Here is a 17643-nt window from a genome sequence, read left to right on the forward strand (position 1 = left end):
ACGGTTAAGATGTTTAATGTAGGTTAACGGTTAAGATGTTTTAATGTGGGTTAACGGTTAAGATGCTTAATGTGGGTTAACGGTTAACGGTTAAGATGCTTAATGTGGGTTAACGGTTAAGATGTTTAATGTAGGTTAACGGTTAAGATGCTTAATGTGGGTTAACGGTTAACGGTTAAGATGCTTAATGTGGGTTAACGGTTAAGATGCTTAATGTGGGTTAACGGTTAAGATGTTTTAATGTGGGTTAACGGTTAAGATGCTTAATGTGGGTTAACGGTTAACGGTTAAGATGCTTAATGTGGGTTAACGGTTAAGATGTTTAATGTAGGTTAACGGTTAAGATGCTTAATGTGGGTTAACGGTTAACGGTTAAGATGCTTAATGTGGGTTAACGGTTAAGATGCTTAATGTAGGTTAACGGTTAAGATGCTTAATGTAGGTTAACGGTTAAGATGCTTAATGTGGATTAACGGTTAAGATGCTTAATGTAGGTTAACGGTTAAGATGCTTAATATGGGTTAACGGTTAAGATGCTTAATGTGGGTTAACGGTTAAGATGCTTAATGTAGGTTAACGGTTAAGATGCTTAATGTAGGTTAACGGTTAAGATGCTTAATGTGGGTTAACGGTTAAGATGCTTAATGTAGGTTAACGGTTAAGATGCTTAATGTAGGTTAACGGTTAAGATGCTTAATGTAGGTTAACGGTTAAGATGCTTAATGTGGATTAACGGTTAAGATGCTTAATGTAGCTTAACGGTTAAGATGCTTAATATGGGTTAACGGTTAAGATGCTTAATGTGGGTTAACGGTTAAGATGCTTAATGTAGGTTAACGGTTAAGATGCTTAATGTAGGTTAACGGTTAAGATGTTTAACGTGGGTTAACGGTTAAGATGCTTAATGTGGGTTAACGGTTAAGATGCTTAATGTGGGTTAACGGTTAAGATGCTTAATGTAGGTTAACGGTTAAGATGTTTAATGTGGGTTAACGGTTAAGATGCTTAATGTGGGTTAACGGTTAACGGTTAAGATGCTTAATGTGGGTTAACGGTTAAGATGCTTAATGTAGGTTAACGGTTAAGATTCTTAATGTGGGTTAACGGTTAAGATGCTTAATGTGGGTTAACGGTTAAGATGCTTAATGTGGGTTAACGGTTAACGGTTAAGATGCTTAATGTAGGTTAACGGTTAAGATGCTTAATGTGGGTTAACGGTTAAGATGCTTAATGTGGGTTAACGGTTAAGATGTTTAATGTAGGTTAACGGTTAAGATGTTTTAATGTGGGTTAACGGTTAAGATGCTTAATGTGGGTTAACGGTTAACGGTTAAGATGCTTAATGTGGGTTAACGGTTAAGATGCTTAATGTGGGTTAACGGTTAAGATGCTTAATGTGGGTTAACGGTTAAGATGCTTAATGTGGGTTAGCGGTTAAGATGTTTAATGTAGGTTAACGGTTAAGATGTTTTAATGTGGGTTAACGGTTAAGATGCTTAATGTGGGTTAACGGTTAAGATGCTTAATGTGGGTTAACGGTTAAGATGCTTAATGTGGGTTAACGGTTAAGATGCTTAATGTGGGTTAACGGTTAAGATGCTTAATGTGGGTTAACGGTTAAGATGCTTAATGTGGGTTAACGGTTAAGATGTTTAATGTGGGTTAACGGTTAAGATGTTTAATGTGGGTTAACGGTTAAGATGCTTAATGTGGGTTAACGGTTAAGATGCTTAATGTGGGTTAACGGTTAAGATGCTTAATGTAGGTTAACGGTTAAGATGCTTAATGTGGGTTAACGGTTAAGATGCTTAATGTGGGTTAACGGTTAAGATGCTTAATGTGGGTTAACGGTTAAGATGCTTAATGTAGGTTAACGGTTAAGATGCTTAATGTAGGTTAACGGTTAAGATGTTTAACGTGGGTTAACGGTTAAGATACTTAATATGGGTTAACGGTTAAGATGCTTAATGTGGGTTAACGGTTAAGATGCTTAATGTAGGTTAACGGTTAAGATGTTTAATGTGGGTTAACGGTTAAGATGCTTAATGTGGGTTAACGGTTAAGATGCTTAATGTGGGTTAACGGTTAAGATGCTTAATGTGGGTTAACGGTTAAGATGCTTAATGTGGGTTAACGGTTAACGGTTAAGATGCTTAATGTGGGTTAACGGTTAAGATGCTTAATGTGGGTTAACGGTTAAGATGTTTAATGTAGGTTAACGGTTAAGATGTTTTAATGTGGGTTAACGGTTAAGATGCTTAATGTGGGTTAACGGTTAACGGTTAAGATGCTTAATGTGGGTTAACGGTTAAGATGTTTAATGTAGGTTAACGGTTAAGATGCTTAATGTGGGTTAACGGTTAACGGTTAAGATGCTTAATGTGGGTTAACGGTTAAGATGCTTAATGTGGGTTAACGGTTAAGATGTTTTAATGTGGGTTAACGGTTAAGATGCTTAATGTGGGTTAACGGTTAACGGTTAAGATGCTTAATGTGGGTTAACGGTTAAGATGTTTAATGTAGGTTAACGGTTAAGATGCTTAATGTGGGTTAACGGTTAACCGTTAAGATGCTTAATGTGGGTTAACGGTTAAGATGCTTAATGTAGGTTAACGGTTAAGATGCTTAATGTAGGTTAACGGTTAAGATGCTTAATGTGGATTAACGGTTAAGATGCTTAATGTAGGTTAACGGTTAAGATGCTTAATATGGGTTAACGGTTAAGATGCTTAATGTGGGTTAACGGTTAAGATGCTTAATGTAGGTTAACGGTTAAGATGCTTAATGTAGGTTAACGGTTAAGATGCTTAATGTGGGTTAACGGTTAAGATGCTTAATGTAGGTTAACGGTTAAGATGCTTAATGTAGGTTAACGGTTAAGATGCTTAATGTGGGTTAACGGTTAAGATGCTTAATGTGGGTTAACGGTTAACGGTTAAGATGCTTAATGTGGGTTAACGGTTAAGATGCTTAATGTGGGTTAACGGTTAAGATGCTTAATGTGGGTTAACGGTTAAGATGTTTAATGTAGGTTAACGGTTAAGATGCTTAATGTGGGTTAACGGTTAAGATGCTTAATGTGGGTTAACGGTTAACGGTTAAGATGCTTAATGTGGGTTAACGGTTAAGATGTTTAATGTAGGTTAACGGTTAAGATGCTTAATGTGGGTTAACGGTTAACGGTTAAGATGCTTAATGTGGGTTAACGGTTAAGATGCTTAATGTGGGTTAACGGTTAAGATGCTTAATGTGGGTTAACGGTTAAGATGTTTTAATGTGGGTTAACGGTTAAGATGCTTAATGTGGGTTAACGGTTAACGGTTAAGATGCTTAATGTGGGTTAACGGTTAAGATGCTTAATGTGGGTTAACGGTTAAGATGCTTAATGTAGGTTAACGGTTAAGATGCTTAATGTAGGTTAACGGTTAAGATGCTTAATGTGGATTAACGGTTAAGATGCTTAATATGGGTTAACGGTTAAGATGCTTAATGTGGGTTAACGGTTAAGATGCTTAATGTAGGTTAACGGTTAAGATGCTTAATGTGGGTTAACGGTTAAGATGCTTAATGTGGGTTAACGGTTAACGGTTAACGGTTAAGATGTTTAATGTGGGTTAACTGTTAAGATGCTTAATGTAGGTTAACGGTTAACGGTTAACGGTTAACGGTTAACGGTTAATGTAGGTTAACGGTTAACGGTTAACGGTTAATGTAGGTTAACGGTTAACGGTTAACGGTTAAGATGTTTAATGTGGGTTAACGGTTAACGGTTAAGATGCTTAATGTAGGTTAACGGTTAACGGTTAACGGTTAACGGTTAAGATGTTTAATGTGGGTTAACGGTTAACGGTTAACAGTTAACGGTTAACGGTTAAGATGCTTAATGTAGGTTAACGGTTAACGGTTAAGATGCTTAATGTAGGTTAACGGTTAAGATGTTTTAATGTGGGTTAACGGTTAAGATGCTTAATGTGGGTTAACGGTTAACGGTTAAGATGCTTAATGTGGGTTAACGGTTAAGATGCTTAATGTGGGTTAACGGTTAAGATGCTTAATGTAGGTTAACGGTTAAGATGCTTAATGTAGGTTAACGGTTAAGATGCTTAATGTGGGTTAACGGTTAAGATGTTTTAATGTGGGTTAACGGTTAAGATGCTTAATGTGGGTTAACGGTTAAGATGCTTAATGTGGGTTAACGGTTAAGATGCTTAATGTGGGTTAACGGTTAAGATGCTTAATGTAGGTTAACGGTTAAGATGCTTAATGTAGGTTAACGGTTAAGATGCTTAATGTGGATTAACGGTTAAGATGCTTAATATGGGTTAACGGTTAAGATGCTTAATGTGGGTTAACGGTTAAGATGCTTAATGTAGGTTAACGGTTAAGATGCTTAATGTGGGTTAACGGTTAAGATGCTTAATGTGGGTTAACGGTTAACGGTTAACGGTTAAGATGTTTAATGTGGGTTAACTGTTAAGATGCTTAATGTAGGTTAACGGTTAACGGTTAACGGTTAACGGTTAACGGTTAATGTAGGTTAACGGTTAACGGTTAACGGTTAATGTAGGTTAACGGTTAACGGTTAACGGTTAAGATGTTTAATGTGGGTTAACGGTTAACGGTTAAGATGCTTAATGTAGGTTAACGGTTAACGGTTAACGGTTAACGGTTAAGATGTTTAATGTGGGTTAACGGTTAACGGTTAACGGTTAAGATGCTTAATGTAGGTTAACGGTTAACGGTTAAGATGCTTAATGTGGGTTAACGGTTAAGATGCTTAATGTGGGTTAACGGTTAACGGTTAACGGTTAACGGTTAATGTGGGTTAACGGTTAACGGTTAACGGTTAACGGGTAATTGTGAACATCCTGGTGGAGAGCGCCGCCACATGGACGAGGACCGGCTGATTAGTGGAGATGAAATGAGCCAGTCAGTCGTCCCGGATGGAGACGAGGACATTCACTTGATTACTGTCCCTCTGAGCGGCGGGGACGCTCTCAGGTATAGACTGTACGGAGCGTCCACCACAGAGACATGAGACATGAGGAGCAGCTACCTGGAGACAGAGGATATAAGCAGCACCTCCCTGACGGTGAGAGACGATGGAGAGTAGAGGAGGCGTCTCTCCAGCAGCTCACTCAGTGGTCTTTAATGTAACGTCTAGAGATCAGGTGAACTCTCTCACCTCTTCACCTGTTGGATGGTTGTGTTCAGTAGAAACATGATGATGGGAGTTCCACTCTCTGAGAGGGGACTTTACTTCACATTCCTGACTCTGGAAAAGACTACATATTCATATTATATTCATATTATCTTCATCTTTGGTATCAATGTATTTAATCTGACATGTTGGAGATGAAACTGAATTCAACGTTTACGTTTGAAAGACTTTACTTTGAAAAACTCAGAATGATACAAAGTTTCAATCGAACCTTTATTTTGAAAAGCCTCTATGGATCCAGTATTGATTATTGATCTGCAGCTGTCATCATGTCTGTAAAGTGCAGTTGATGTGAGCAGCAGCAGCAGCAGCAGCAGACGGCCTCTACCTGGTAACACATGACAGCACGTCTCTCTGCTCTCTGATTGGCTGCTGCTCTCTGTGTGTCTAAGAGATCAGCTGCTGCTGCTGGAGTTACTGTCAGTCTCCTCAGAGGGGTCAGGTCTACAGACGGGTTCAGGTCTACAGAGAGTCTACAGAGGGGTTCAGGTCTACAGAGAGTCTACAGACGGGTTCAGGTCTACAGACAGGTTCAGGTCTACAGAGAGTCTACAGACGGGTTCAGGTCTACAGAGAGTCTACAGACGGGTTCAGGTCTACAGAGAGTCTACAGACGGGTTCAGGTCTACAGACGGGTTCAGGTCCACAGAGAGTCTACAGACGGGTTCAGGTCTACAGAGAGTCTACAGACGGGTTCAGGTCTACAGAGGGGTTCAGGTCTACAGACAGGTTCAGGTCTACAGACGGGTTCAGGTCTACAGACGGGTTCAGGTCTACAGACGGGTTCAGGTCTACAGAGAGTCTACAGAGGGGTTCAGGTCTACAGACGGGTTCAGGTCTACAGACGGGTTCAGGTCTACAGAGAGTCTACAGACGGGTTCAGGTCTACAGACGGGTTCAGGTCTACAGACGGGTTCAGGTCTACAGACGGGTTCAGGTCTACAGAGAGTCTACAGACGGGTTCAGGTCTACAGACGGGTTCAGGTCTACAGACGGGTTCAGGTCTACAGAGAGTCTACAGACGGGTTCAGGTCTACAGACGGGTTCAGGTCTACAGACGGGTTCAGGTCTACAGAGAGTCTACAGACGGGTTCAGGTCTACAGAGAGTCTACAGACGGGTTCAGGTCTACAGAGAGTCTACAGACGGGTTCAGGTCTACAGAGAGTCTACAGACGGGTTCAGGTCTACAGACGGGTTCAGGTCTACAGACGGGTTCAGGTCTACAGACGGGTTCAGGTCTACAGACGGGTTCAGGTCTACAGAGAGTCTACAGACGGGTTCAGGTCTACAGACGGGTTCAGGTCTACAGACGGGTTCAGGTCTACAGACGGGTTCAGGTCTACAGATGAAGATGATGAAGATGATCGTGGTCCTCGTCCTCTCTGGAGTCCTCTGTGTCTCAGCTGAAGGTAAGATCCTGTCTCACATTGTTAACTGACTGATCAACAGACAGTGTGTCAGTAGCTGATGCTTCTGTTTCTCTTCAGTTCTACATCAGGACATTCATATCCTTGGCTGTTCAGACGTTGATGGAGAATTCATGTATACACTGGATGGTGAAGAGGTCTGGTACGCAGACTTCAAGAACAACAGAGGAGTCGATCCTCAGCCCAGTTTTGTAGATCATGTGAGCTACGGAGAAGGAGTTTTAGAATCTGCTAAGGCTAATCTACAGGTCTGCAGAACAAACCTTCAAACTCTACGTGGAGCCTTGAAGGACTTCCCCCTGGAGAAGGGTAAAGACTAACTCATGTCATTCTTCTCTCTGATCTGTCTCCAGCTGTTTAAACTAACAGTCACATTAACTGATGACTTCCTGTCATTAATACAATACACTTTCATGTATATGTGTGTGTATGTGTATGTGTGTATATGTGTGTGTGTGTGTATGTGTGTGTGTGTATATGTGTGTGTGTGTGTATGTGTGTGTGTGTATGTGTGTGCGTGTATATGTGTGTGTGTATGTGTATGTGTGTATATGTGTGTGTGTGTGTATGTGTGTGTGTGTGTATGTGTGTGCGTGTATATGTGTGTGTGTGTGTGTGTATATCTATGTATGTGTGTGTGTGTGTGTGTATATGTGTGTGTGTATGTGTGTGCGTGTATATGTGTGTGTGTGTGTGTATATCTATGTATGTGTGTGTATATGTGTGTGTATGTGTATATGCTAGTGTGTTAGCATGCTACCTGTATCTACCTGTCAGTAACAGAGTCCAGGTGAGGCTGATGAACGTCTTCAGTTCTGCAGGTTTCTGGTTATAAACTAAACTATTAACAGGTTACCATGGTGACCTGATGGTGGCGCTACAGAGGAGAAGGCAGAGGGTCATTAGAGTTCTGATGGTTCATCCTGAAGGGAACATGAATGATGGAACTCATTTCATCAACATCCATACAAACAGTCCTTTCCTTCAGTGCTGCCAAACAAACCCCCTCATTCATTTCTCCTCACGTATAATCACATCTAATGTGTACTGTATGTTTCATTCTATTAAATTATATAGCAAACAAGGTGATCACATAGGTACTAAATGTATTTCTTCAGAATCTCAGGTGTTTTACACAGAATGATGTTATTTATTATTATTTATTATCACCTGATCTACGACTCACAGGCTGAGCTGTCATTCTTCATCTCTATATACGTCCTCTCCTTGTCTCTATATACGTCCTCTCCTTGTCTCTATATACGTCCTCTCCTTGTCTGTATATACGTCCTCTCCTTGTCTCTATATACGTCCTCTCCTTGTCTCTATATACGTCCTCTCCTTGTCTGTATATACGTCCTCTCCTTGTGTCTATATACGTCCTCTCCTTTTCTGTATATACGTCCTCTCCTTGTCTCTATATACGTCCTCTCCTTGTGTCTATATACGTCCTCTCCTTGTCTCTATATACGTCCTCTCCTTGTCTCTATATACGTCCTCTCCTTGTCTCTATATACGTCCTCTCCTTGTCTCTATATACGTCCTCTCCTTGTCTCTATATACGTCCTCTCCTTTTCTGTATATACGTCCTCTCCTTGTGTCTATATACGTCCTCTCCTTGTCTGTATATACGTCCTCTCCTTGTCTCTATATACGTCCTCTCCTTGTGTCTATATACGTCCTCTCCTTGTCTCTATATACGTCCTCTCCTTGTCTCTATATACGTCCTCTCCTTGTCTCTATATACGTCCTCTCCTTTTCTGTATATACGTCCTCTCCTTGTGTCTATATACGTCCTCTCCTTGTCTGTATATACGTCCTCTCCTTGTGTCTATATACGTCCTCTCCTTTTCTGTATATATGTCCTCTCCTTGTCTGTATATACGTCCTCTCCTTGTGTCTATATACGTCCTCTCCTTGTCTGTATATACGTCCTCTCCTTGTCTGTATATACGTCCTCTCCTTGTCTCTATATACGTCCTCTCCTTGTCTCTATATACGTCCTCTCCTTGTCTCTATATACGTCCTCTCCTTTTCTGTATATACGTCCTCTCCTTGTGTCTATATACGTCCTCTCCTTGTCTGTATATACGTCCTCTCCTTGTGTCTATATACGTCCTCTCCTTGTCTGTATATACGTCCTCTCCTTGTGTCTATATACGTCCTCTCCTTGTCTGTATATACGTCCTCTCCTTGTCTCTATATACGTCCTCTCCTTGTCTGTATATACGTCCTCTCCTTGTGTCTATATACGTCCTCTCCTTGTCTGTATATACGTCCTCTCCTTGTCTCTATATACGTCCTCTCCTTGTCTGTATATACGTCCTCTCCTTGTCTGTATATACGTCCTCTCCTTGTGTCTATATACGTCCTCTCCTTGTCTGTATATACGTCCTCTCCTTGTGTCTATATACGTCCTCTCCTTGTCTGTATATACGTCCTCTCCTTGTGTCTATATACGTCCTCTCCTTGTCTGTATATACGTCCTCTCCTTGTCTCTATATACGTCCTCTCCTTGTCTCTATATACGTCCTCTCCTTGTCTGTATATACGTCCTCTCCTTGTCTCTATATACGTCCTCTCCTTGTCTGTATATACGTCCTCTCCTTGTGTCTATATACGTCCTCTCCTTGTCTGTATATACGTCCTCTCCTTGTCTCTATATACGTCCTCTCCTTGTCTGTATATACGTCCTCTCCTTGTCTGTATATACGTCCTCTCCTTGTGTCTATATACGTCCTCTCCTTGTCTGTATATACGTCCTCTCCTTGTCTCTATATACGTCCTCTCCTTGTGTCTATATACGTCCTCTCCTTGTCTCTATATACGTCCTCTCCTTGTGTCTATATACGTCCTCTCCTTGTGTCTATATACGTCCTCTCCTTGTCTCTATATACGTCCTCTCCTTGTCTCTATATACGTCCTCTCCTTGTCTCTATATACGTCCTCTCCTTGTCTCTATATACGTCCTCTCCTTGTCTCTATATACGTCCTCTCCTTGTCTCTATATACGTCCTCTCCTTGTCTCTATATACGTCCTCTCCTTGTCTCTATATACGTCCTCTCCTTGTGTCTATATACGTCCTCTCCTTGTCTGTATATACGTCCTCTCCTTGTCTCTATATACGTCCTCTCCTTGTCTCTATATACGTCCTCTCCTTGTCTGTATATACGTCCTCTCCTTGTGTCTATATACGTCCTCTCCTTGTCTGTATATACGTCCTCTCCTTGTGTCTATATACGTCCTCTCCTTGTCTGTATATACGTCCTCTCCTTGTGTCTATATACGTCCTCTCCTTGTCTGTATATACGTCCTCTCCTTGTCTGTATATACGTCCTCTCCTTGTCTCTATATACGTCCTCTCCTTGTCTGTATATACGTCCTCTCCTTGTGTCTATATACGTCCTCTCCTTGTCTGTATATACGTCCTCTCCTTGTCTCTATATACGTCCTCTCCTTGTCTGTATATACGTCCTCTCCTTGTCTGTATATACGTCCTCTCCTTGTCTGTATATACGTCCTCTCCTTGTGTCTATATACGTCCTCTCCTTGTCTGTATATACGTCCTCTCCTTGTCTCTATATACGTCCTCTCCTTGTGTCTATATACGTCCTCTCCTTGTCTCTATATACGTCCTCTCCTTGTGTCTATATACGTCCTCTCCTTGTGTCTATATACGTCCTCTCCTTGTCTCTATATACGTCCTCTCCTTGTCTCTATATACGTCCTCTCCTTGTCTCTATATACGTCCTCTCCTTGTCTCTATATACGTCCTCTCCTTGTCTCTATATACGTCCTCTCCTTGTCTCTATATACGTCCTCTCCTTGTCTCTATATACGTCCTCTCCTTGTCTCTATATACGTCCTCTCCTTGTCTGTATATACGTCCTCTCCTTGTCTCTATATACGTCCTCTCCTTGTGTCTATATACGTCCTCTCCTTGTCTGTATATACGTCCTCTCCTTGTCTCTATATACGTCCTCTCCTTGTCTCTATATACGTCCTCTCCTTGTCTCTATATACGTCCTCTCCTTGTCTCTATATACGTCCTCTCCTTGTCTGTATATACGTCCTCTCCTTGTCTCTATATACGTCCTCTCCTTGTCTCTATATACGTCCTCTCCTTGTCTCTATATACGTCCTCTCCTTGTCTCTATATACGTCCTCTCCTTGTCTGTATATACGTCCTCTCCTTGTCTCTATATACGTCCTCTCCTTGTCTCTATATACGTCCTCTCCTTGTCTTTATATACGTCCTCTCCTTGTCTCTATATACGTCCTCTCCTTGTCTCTATATACGTCCTCTCCTTGTGTCTATATACGTCCTCTCCTTGTCTCTATATACGTCCTCTCCTTGTCTGTATATACGTCCTCTCCTTGTCTGTATATACGTCCTCTCCTTGTGTCTATATACGTCCTCTCCTTGTCTGTATATACGTCCTCTCCTTGTGTCTATATACGTCCTCTCCTTGTCTGTATATACGTCCTCTCCTTGTGTCTATATACGTCCTCTCCTTGTCTCTATATACGTCCTCTCCTTGTCTCTATATACGTCCTCTCCTTGTCTCTATATACGTCCTCTCCTTGTCTCTATATACGTCCTCTCCTTGTCTCTATATACGTCCTCTCCTTGTTTGTATATACGTCCTCTCCTTGTCTCTATATACGTCCTCTCCTTGTGTCTATATACGTCCTCTCCTTGTCTCTATATACATCCTCTCCTTGTCTCTATATACATCCTCTCCTTGTCTGTATATACGTCCTCTCCTTGTCTCTATATACGTCCTCTCCTTGTCTCTATATACGTCCTCTCCTTGTCTCTATATACGTCCTCTCCTTGTCTCTATATACGTCCTCTCCTTGTCTGTATATACGTCCTCTCCTTGTCTCTATATACGTCCTCTCCTTGTCTCTATATACGTCCTCTCCTTGTCTTTATATACGTCCTCTCCTTGTCTCTATATACGTCCTCTCCTTGTCTGTATATACGTCCTCTCCTTGTCTCTATATACGTCCTCTCCTTGTCTCTATATACGTCCTCTCCTTGTCTCTATATACGTCCTCTCCTTGTGTCTATATACGTCCTCTCCTTGTCTCTATATACGTCCTCTCCTTGTCTGTATATACGTCCTCTCCTTGTCTGTATATACGTCCTCTCCTTGTGTCTATATACGTCCTCTCCTTGTCTGTATATACGTCCTCTCCTTGTCTGTATATACGTCCTCTCCTTGTGTCTATATACGTCCTCTCCTTGTCTGTATATACGTCCTCTCCTTGTGTCTATATACGTCCTCTCCTTGTCTCTATATACGTCCTCTCCTTGTCTCTATATACGTCCTCTCCTTGTGTCTATATACGTCCTCTCCTTGTCTCTATATACGTCCTCTCCTTGTCTGTATATACGTCCTCTCCTTGTCTCTATATACGTCCTCTCCTTGTGTCTATATACGTCCTCTCCTTGTCTGTATATACGTCCTCTCCTTGTCTCTATATACGTCCTCTCCTTGTGTCTATATACGTCCTCTCCTTGTCTGTATATATGTCCTCTCCTTGTCTCTATATACGTCCTCTCCTTGTGTCTATATACGTCCTCTCCTTGTCTCTATATACGTCCTCTCCTTGTGTCTATATACATCCTCTCCTTGTGTCTATATACGTCCTCTCCTTGTCTCTATATACGTCCTCTCCTTGTCTCTATATACGTCCTCTCCTTGTCTCTATATACGTCCTCTCCTTGTCTCTATATATGTCCTCTCCTTGTCTTTATATACGTCCTCTCCTTGTCTCTATATACGTCCTCTCCTTGTGTCTATATACATCCTCTCCTTGTGTCTATATACGTCCTCTCCTTGTATCTATATACGTCCTCTCCTTGTCTCTATATACGTCCTCTCCTTGTCTCTATATACGTCCTCTCCTTGTCTCTATATACGTCCTCTCCTTGTCTGTATATACGTCCTCTCCTTGTCTCTATATACGTCCTCTCCTTGTCTCTATATACGTCCTCTCCTTGTCTCTATATATGTCCTCTCCTTGTCTGTATATACGTCCTCTCCTTGTCTCTATATATGTCCTCTCCTTGTCTGTATATACGTCCTCTCCTTGTCTCTATATACGTCCTCTCCTTGTCTCTATATACGTCCTCTCCTTGTCTCTATATACGTCCTCTCCTTGTCTCTATATATGTCCTCTCCTTGTCTTTATATACGTCCTCTCCTTGTCTCTATATACGTCCTCTCCTTGTGTCTATATACATCCTCTCCTTGTGTCTATATACGTCCTCTCCTTGTCTCTATATACGTCCTCTCCTTGTCTCTATATACGTCCTCTCCTTGTCTCTATATACGTCCTCTCCTTGTCTCTATATACGTCCTCTCCTTGTCTCTATATATGTCCTCTCCTTGTCTGTATATACGTCCTCTCCTTGTCTCTATATACGTCCTCTCCTTGTCTCTATATATGTCTTCTCCTTGTCTGTATATACGTCCTCTCCTTGTCTCTATATATGTCCTCTCCTTGTCTGTATATACGTCCTCTCCTTGTCTCTATATACGTCCTCTCCTTGTCTCTATATACGTCCTCTCCTTGTCTCTATATATGTCCTCTCCTTGTCTGTATATACGTCCTCTCCTTGTCTCTATATACGTCCTCTCCTTGTCTCTATATACGTCCTCTCCTTGTCTCTATATATGTCCTCTCCTTGTCTGTATATACGTCCTCTCCTTGTCTCTATATACGTCCTCTCCTTGTCTCTATATACGTCCTCTCCTTGTCTGTATATACGTCCTCTCCTTGTCTCTATATATGTCCTCTCCTTGTCTGTATATACGTCCTCTCCTTGTCTCTATATACGTCCTCTCCTTGTCTCTATATACGTCCTCTCCTTGTCTGTATATACGTCCTCTCCTTGTCTCTATATATGTCCTCTCCTTGTCTGTATATACGTCCTCTCCTTGTCTCTATATACGTCCTCTCCTTGTCTCTATATACGTCCTCTCCTTGTCTCTATATATGTCCTCTCCTTGTCTGTATATACGTCCTCTCCTTGTCTCTATATACGTCCTCTCCTTGTCTCTATATATGTCCTCTCCTTGTCTCTATATATGTCCTCTCCTTGTCTCTATATACGTCCTCTCCTTGTCTCTATATACGTCCTCTCCTTGTCTCTATATACGTCCTCTCCTTGTCTCTATATACGTCCTCTCCTTGTCTCTATATACGTCCTCTCCTTGTCTCTATATACGTCCTCTCCTTGTCTGTATATACGTCCTCTCCTTGTCTCTATATACGTCCTCTCCTTGTCTCTATATATGTCCTCTCCTTGTCTCTATATATGTCCTCTCCTTGTCTCTATATACGTCCTCTCCTTGTGTGTATATACGTCCTCTCCTTGTCTCTATATACGTCCTCTCCTTGTCTCTATATATGTCCTCTCCTTGTCTGTATATACGTCCTCTCCTTGTCTCTATATATGTCCTCTCCTTGTCTCTATATATGTCCTCTCCTTGTCTCTATATACATCCTCTCCTTGTCTCTATATATGTCCTCTCCTTGTGTCTATATACGTCCTCTCCTTGTCTCTATATATGTCCTCTCCTTGTCTCTATATACGTCCTCTCCTTGTCTCTATATATGTCCTCTCCTTGTCTGTATATACGTCCTCTCCTTGTCTCTATATACGTCCTCTCCTTGTCTCTATATATGTCCTCTCCTTGTCTCTATATATGTCCTCTCCTTGTCTCTATATACGTCCTCTCCTTGTCTGTATATACGTCCTCTCCTTGTCTCTATATACGTCCTCTCCTTGTCTCTATATATGTCCTCTCCTTGTCTCTATATATGTCCTCTCCTTGTCTGTATATACGTCCTCTCCTTGTCTCTATATATGTCCTCTCCTTGTCTCTATATATGTCCTCTCCTTGTCTCTATATACATCCTCTCCTTGTCTCTATATACGTCCTCTCCTTGTCTCTATATACGTCCTCTCCTTGTCTGTATATACGTCCTCTCCTTGTCTGTATATACGTCCTCTCCTTGTCTCTATATACGTCCTCTCCTTGTCTCTATATACGTCCTCTGCTTGTCTGTATATACGTCCTCTCCTTGTCTCTATATACGTCCTCTCCTTGTCTCTATATACGTCCTCTCCTTGTCTCTATATACGTCCTCTCCTTGTCTCTATATACGTCCTCTCCTTGTCTCTATATACGTCCTCTCCTTGTCTGTATATACGTCCTCTCCTTGTCTGTATATACGTCCTCTCCTTGTCTCTATATACGTCCTCTCCTTGTCTGTATATACGTCCTCTCCTTGTCTCTATATACGTCCTCTCCTTGTCTGTATATACGTCCTCTCCTTGTCTCTATATACATCCTCTCCTTGTCTCTATATACGTCCTCTCCTTGTCTGTATATACGTCCTCTCCTTGTCTCTATATACGTCCTCATGAGAACATGAACAGTATAGAAGACACCTTAATAAGAGCTGTGATTCTGTTCAGATGCTCCGTCCAGTCCGATCGTCTACACCAAAGACGACGTGGATCTGGGACAGGAGAACATCCTCATCTGTCATGTGACTGGGTTCTATCCGGCTCCTGTTAACGTCTCCTGGACAAAGAACGGAGAGAAGGTCACCGTAGGAACCAGCATCAATGTTCCCTTCATGAACAAAGACGGAACCTACAACCAGTTCTCCACACTGAAGTTCACCCCACAGCTGGGAGACATCTACAGCTGTGAGGTGGAACATCTGGCCCTGGAGCAACCACTGACCAGAATCTGGGGTGAGAAACACTTTATTAACATCTAAACAAACTACAGACAAACTACAGACAGATCAATACAGACACCTGATGAACTGACCAAACTACAGACAAACTACAGACAGATCAATACAGACACCTGATGAACTGACCAAACTACAGACAAACTACAGACAGATCAATACAGACACCTGATGAACTGACCAAACTACAGCTGATCCGTCTCCAGATGTGGAGGTGAAGCTGAATATTTCTGTCTCCAGATGTGGAGGTGGAGCTGAATGTTTCTGTCTCCAGATGTGGAGGTGAAGCTGAATGTTTCTGTCTCCAGATGTGGAGGTGAAGCTGAATGTTTTCTGTCTCCAGATGTGGAGGTGAAGCTGAATATCTCTGTGTCCAGATGTGGAGATGTGATTAGTGTCTCTGTGTGTTTTCTGTGTCCAGATGTGGAGGAGTGATTAGTGTCTCTGTGTGTTTTCTGTGTCCAGATGTGGAGGTGAAGCTAAATGTTTCTGTCTCCAGATGTGGAGGTAAAGCTGAATGTTTCTGTGTCCAGATGTGGAGGAGTGATTAGTGTCTCTGTGTGTTTCTGTCTCCAGATGTGGAGGTGAAGCTGAATGTCTCTGTGTCCAGATGTGGAGGAGTGATGAGTGTCTCTGTGTGTTTTCTGTCTCCAGATGTGGAGGTGAAGCTGCATGTTTCTGTGTCCAGATGTGGAGGTGAAGCTGAATGTCTCTGTGTGTTTTCTGTGTCCAGATGTGGAGAAGCCTCAGCCCGGTATTGGCCCATCAGTGTTCTGTGGACTGGGTCTGACGGTGGGTCTGCTCGGTGTGGCTGCTGGAACCTTCTTCCTCATCAAAGGAAACGAGTGCAGCTGATTGGTTGGAGCTGATGATGTCATCACCTGGTATATAGTTATCTATAGTAATATCACTGCTGTCTCTCTCACTGTTTAACAGCTTTCCTTCATTCTTTGCTGCAGATTAAATCCAGTTTACTCATTAAAATGATAAATGATCAAATATATTCACTGAAATGATGCTGAAATAAATAAATAAAGATTCTGTCTTCCAGATGTGTTGAACATGTAAAGACTCGTTCTTTATGCTCATTCTCACGTTCATGCTTTTTATGATGTTTAAACTAAAATACTGGCCACATCTGACGCAGTGCACATTTAATGTTAAGAAATTATATTATTGTTCTCATCCTGTCTGTCTGAATATACATATACACATATATACATATACACATATCCCTGTATTCACCCTCTGTCTGAATATACATATACACACATACTACATATTCACCTGTCTGTCTGAATATTCCTGTATTCACCCTCTGTCTGTATATACATATCCATATATACTACATATTCACCGTCTGAACCGCTCCGGTTTAGCTCCTGTCTCTTTAAGAGCCCCTCCCTAAAAAGCCCAGTCTGCTCTGATTGGCTGGAGAGGAAAACATGGTTCACCTGAGTAAAGGTAGTTCTCCAGCTGTGGGCGGTATATTCTAATGAGGCTGTGACATAAGAAGGGGAGACAGGTGTGATTGGCTGGTTGAATCCCATCCCATAATAACCTGACTGGTTGTCTGATTTCACAGTTTGAGGGTTGGTAGGAAGTCCAGAGAGCCAGATGGAGAACAGGTATACGTCTCCTTTAAAGGACAGGTTCACCTTTCTTCAGATCTCTCTTAGTAAAACACTCCCACTCCCCTGAGTACATGGACAGGATGAGAGCTGCAGCTGTTCATGAAGAGTGAAGACGTCTGTTTCTAACCTGATTCCTGTCCTTGTGTCCAGGCTGAGCTGCAGACTCAGTCAACAGAGAGTAGCTTTAAAGACCTCCTCCTGATGAAGCTTCATCTAACTCCAGATCAACTTTACAATAGATTTACAGAGAGAGGACTGTAGATGTAGTCCTCCATCACTTACCTTTAAACTGTCTTCTGATCACTCTGATCAGGAGGAATCAATACAGAAACTTTAACCCTTTCAACGTGTTTAAAAACAGACTTTAATGAGAACCTGTTTTTAAAGTTTAACCTTTCCTTTGAACTTTATAACAAAGGTTTAGTGTTTTCAGTGTTTATTCATCAGAAAATGACCAAAACATTTATTTATTTTAGTGGAAAACGTTTTAACAACATAATGAGGAGATGTAAGTTTAAATATCTTCCCAGTGAAACATTTATAAATAAACGTATGAATTAAATATTCACAAC

General features: G+C 41.7%; 1 protein-coding gene across 33 annotated transcripts; it reads left to right on the forward strand.

Moving 5' to 3' along the window:
• Positions 1-5637: 5637 nt before the first annotated feature.
• LOC141763712 (mamu class II histocompatibility antigen, DR alpha chain-like) lies at positions 5638-16489 on the forward strand. Of its 33 annotated transcripts, none has more exons than XM_074628319.1 (8): positions 6361-6440; positions 6506-6631; positions 6710-6958; positions 15151-15435; positions 15712-15753; positions 15867-15944; positions 15979-16021; positions 16066-16489. In XM_074628319.1, exons 2-8 carry the CDS (start codon positions 6568-6570, stop codon positions 16304-16306), a joined length of 1002 nt encoding a protein of 333 aa, XP_074484420.1. In that variant the 5' UTR covers positions 6361-6440; positions 6506-6567; the 3' UTR covers positions 16307-16489. The 33 variants fall into 33 exon arrangements, with proteins under 33 accessions (XP_074484449.1, XP_074484452.1, XP_074484451.1 ...); XM_074628321.1 differs by having other exon boundaries at positions 6397-6487; positions 6524-6631; XM_074628320.1 differs by having other exon boundaries at positions 6406-6422.
• The last annotated feature ends 1154 nt before the right edge of the window (positions 16490-17643 follow it).

Source organism: Sebastes fasciatus, unplaced genomic scaffold (assembly GCF_043250625.1).
Source record: "Sebastes fasciatus isolate fSebFas1 unplaced genomic scaffold, fSebFas1.pri Scaffold_30, whole genome shotgun sequence".
Lineage (NCBI taxonomy): Eukaryota > Metazoa > Chordata > Actinopteri > Perciformes > Sebastidae > Sebastes > Sebastes fasciatus.